Source organism: Manacus vitellinus, unplaced genomic scaffold (genome assembly GCF_001715985.3).
Source record: "Manacus vitellinus isolate BGI_N305 unplaced genomic scaffold, ASM171598v3 scaffold_52_pilon, whole genome shotgun sequence".
NCBI lineage: Eukaryota > Metazoa > Chordata > Aves > Passeriformes > Pipridae > Manacus > Manacus vitellinus.
In genome coordinates, this window is record NW_021940628.1 from 945245 (window position 1) to 949100 (window position 3856).

Sequence of the window (3856 nt, forward strand, 5' to 3'; positions counted from 1 at the left end):
GGGTGATTAAATACCACTGGTGGGTGGGCAGGGAGCTGCGGGCAGCCAACGGGCACAGCCCCCCCTTCCCCGGGCTGGGATGAGACCAGGGGGAAGGCGGGGCTTTGTCTTGCCCCCCTGTCCCACCACGGGCACTCCCCCATCCCTTCCCACCCACACCAGGGTGGGTGCTGATGCTCTGTGCTGGTGGGGCTTGGGGAGGGGGGGTCAGGGTGGGACCCCGGCCCCTGTGGGTGCCCCATGGGTTGGGGGTTTGGGGATGGGTGCTGGGGGTATCCCTGTGCCCCTACCCATCCCCGGTGTGGCAGTTTGCCAGCCAGGATCCGCTGGAGCACCCACCCAGGCACCCCAGAGCCCCCCTGGGGTGGGACAGGAGCCAAGGCGACCCCACCAAAGGGGAGACAGAAAGATGGGGAGGTGGGGGCTGTTTGCACCCCTGCATCCTTACGGATACGCCATCAGGGCAAGGCCAGGACTGCGATTAGAGGGGGTTTCATTGGAAAAAGGGGGGAAAAATGCAGATTAAATGTCGGGAGCGACATGGCAAAACAGCCCCGGGGAGGAGCGGGTGCAGAGTGGCCTTCACCCCTCCCACTTGCCGCGTGTCCAGCTGGCCCCCGGCCCAAGGTGACAACGAGCCCCAAACAAAGCTGATAAGGGCTTTGCGGGGTCTTGTTGGGCTGGACTGGGCTGCACCCCGGGGTGCAGGGCTGGGCTGGTGCCCCCCGGGCTGCAGCACCTCCCCAGGGACCCGGGGAGGTTTAAGTGCTGAAGGCAAACCAAGAGATGAAGTGCCTGAGCGCTGCCCCTCCGAATGACTGGCTGGGATGATGCATCCCAATCATTCCTGGACAGTGATGAACAGCTTTTGAAGTCGTGATACCAAGCCTGACTCAAGCAGGTCTTCCAAAATGTTATCCAAGTGCAAGTTATTGTTTTGCTTTCCCCCCCACCCCCCAATGTTTTTTGTTTTGTTTTTTAATTATCTAGTTTTTCTCTGGGAGGGATATTCAGGTTATACTGGAGAATATTCAGGATATTCAGGAATATTCAGGAGATACTCAGGTTATACTGGAGAAAAGCCTAGGAAATTTAATGATCTGGCCTGAAAAAGCTGTGAAAAAACTGAAATCTATGAAAAGCCTGAAAAACCATCACAGCCCACCACTGCAGATGTGCATCCTGCCCTGAGGATGCGCCAGCAAAGATGGGAGACCACCAGGCTGAGGGCAGGGAGAACTTCCCACCCTGTTTTAGTATCCTCATGCACTGATCCCATTCTCCAGGATGGCTTGATCCCAAACTAGGATCTCCCAGCCGAGCCATGGCCACGGGGTAAAGGGGGAGCAGCCCCAGGGGGTGAAGGGTGACCCTGGCAAACACCCCGGTGACGTCCCCACCCACAGCCACAACAGGGCAGTGGGGCAAAGGGTGGATGCCTTCCCCCCTCCCCGACACCCCACGCCAGGAATTTCTCATCTCAGCAGAAATCCCTGGGGTTGTTTGTGCTCCACCTCAGAGACAGGGCTGGAAAAGCTGCTCCCCTCGCCCCGGGTGTCTGGGACGGGCTGTGAGAGCCAGCTGGCTCTGCCAGGCAGGTCCCCTCCTTGGGAGGCCCCTGGGGTCCCACAGGACCAAGAAAAACCAGCCTGGGGGCAGGATGTGTCACGGGGGGTCTGCACAGGGGGCACAGCTGGGTGGGCAGCAGTTGAATCCCTGCTGTAGGAGCCATCCGGTATTTTTCCAGTGTCTTTATTGGCAAGGCCACTGCTGGGTCCCCATCCTACCCCGTGTCCAGCACCCCCTGGCCCTGTCCTGCTTCCTGCTGCCTGGGGGCTCCACCAAAGGGGCTGATCCAGGGCTGGGTGCCCAGAGTGTCCCTGCAGGGCCGGGGTGGCTCAGGCCAGGATGGGGTAGGTGGCCTCAGTGGCCACGCCGCAGTTGTTGTCCTTCATGGCCATGAGGATGTAGCCGTCGTTGCCCCAGTAGGTGGACCAGGAGTTCTTGATGAGCCAGTAGGTCTCTCCCTGCAGGACCCCGTAGCCCACGGCCAGCACTGCATGGTCCAGAGATCCTGGTGTGTTGTCTGCAGGGAATGACGTGGGAGAGGGTTCATTTGGAGAGCATTCCTGTTCAGAGAGCATCCCTGTCTGGAGAGCATCCTTGACCTAAGAGCATCCCTGCCCAGTTATCATCCCTATCTAGAGAGCATCCCTGACCTAAGAGCATCCCTGTCTGGAGAACATCCCTGTACAGTGATTATCCTTGTCAGAGAGCATCCTTATCCAGTGAGCATCCCTGTTTGGAGACCACCTGTATCCAGAGAACATCCCTATTCAGAGAGCACTGCAGACGTAAGAGCATCCCTGTCCAGAGACCATTACTGTCTGGTGACCGTCCCTGTCTAGTGAGCATTCCTGTCTGAAGACCATCCCTGTGTGGAGAGGATCCCTGTCTGGAGAGCAGCCCTGTATGGACAGTATCCTTACCCATAGAGAGAGATCCTGACCTGAGAGCATCCTGAGAGCACCCCTGACCTAAGAGCATCCCTGTGCAGAGACCATTCCTACCTGGCGACCTCCCTGCCTGGAGAGGATCCCTGTCCAGCGAACATCCCAACCTGGAGAGCACCCCTGCTCCCAGGGCTGCCCACAGTGCCGCAGAGCGCCGCAGGGCCGGTCCCCTCCACCCTTCCCCGGACTGCCAGGCTGGGAACTGGCTGTCCTGGCAATTCCCTGGGCACCCAGGTCCCGCCGTGCCCCGCGTGCCACCCGACTCACCGCACTTGGGCTCGTAGTAGATGCCGTTGGAGTAGAAGGAGAAGCTCTTGTGGGAGGCGTCGATGCTCACGGCCACGGGGCCGTGCTTGTAGATGGCGGCTTTGACGGCCGTGATGTTGCCCGAGGTGACGTTGACGTAGCCCGTGATCTTGGCCAGCATCTCCGACTGGTTGTAGTGGCACAGACCGTTCTACACACCCAGGGGACACGCAGGCTGTCAGCAGCACGCCCTGCTCCCCCTCCCCATGCCCACCCTGCCTGCTCCCCGTGGAGCTCTTCCCAGCGACCCGGGGTTTGGGCTGTGACAGCGTTCCCGCTGTGCTCCCAAGCCCAGGGTGGTGGGGATGTTTTCCCAGTTGCACAGGGAGCTGGCTCTGCACCCCAAGCCCCGGGGGGGCTGTTGCCTGTGTCATTCAGCCACATCCCTGTCCCCAGGCAGCTTTGCTCCATCCCTGCTCCCCAGGGTACGGAGTGACCCACAGCACCACCCATGGGTGGAGGAGCCTTGTCCCTGTTTTGCAAGAAGAGAAACTGAGGCACACAGTGATGAAACTGCCCAGCTGAGCCCTGGGGCTTGGCTTCAGACTGTGCTTTGAACCACAGGAGCCTGCTGCCTTGGGGATGAGGTGACATCCACACCTCCAGAGCCTGCTAGTGCCTTTGACCCATCGAGGTGGGTCCCACCGTGGCTTTAAGCTCCAAGACATTGGGGACTCTGTCAAGGACACAGAGCCACCCCTACCTGTCCCTTGTAGGTGCCGTAGGACTCGGTGCTGGCGATGCCACCGTGTTTCTTGATCCACTCATAGGCTCTCCACTCCTCCCCCCCGTCACAGGCGTAGTTCCCGAAGCCCCAGGAGCAGTCGATGAGGACTTGTTGGGACAGGGGGGTCAGCACGCCGGTCTGTGGGGGGGACACGCTGCAGGAATGGGGACAGGCACCCTGCAGGCACCCTGTCCACCCCTGTGGGGCACAGCCCCGCTCCCACCTTGAGGAACAGGGCACCTTCCATGGCCCCGGTGGTGGCGAAGCTCCAGCACGACCCACAGACAGCCTGGTCCTTCACGGGGGTGAC

The 3856-nt window shown here is 60.5% G+C and overlaps 1 protein-coding gene across 1 annotated transcript in view; it reads right to left on the minus strand.

Annotated features, from left to right (window-relative positions):
- Window positions 1-1881: 1881 nt before the first annotated feature.
- Window positions 1882-3856, minus strand: part of LOC115307782 (cathepsin L1-like) — a 5233-nt gene continuing 3258 nt past the window's right edge. Inside the window, exons 3-6 of the mRNA XM_029963024.1 lie at window positions 3770-3855; window positions 3523-3684; window positions 2781-2970; window positions 1882-2086 (exon numbers count right to left, since the gene is read on the minus strand). Coding sequence (XP_029818884.1) covers window positions 1899-2086; window positions 2781-2970; window positions 3523-3684; window positions 3770-3855 — 626 coding nt within the window. The 3' untranslated portion in view covers window positions 1882-1898. The remainder of the gene's footprint in view (window positions 2087-2780; window positions 2971-3522; window positions 3685-3769; window position 3856) is intronic.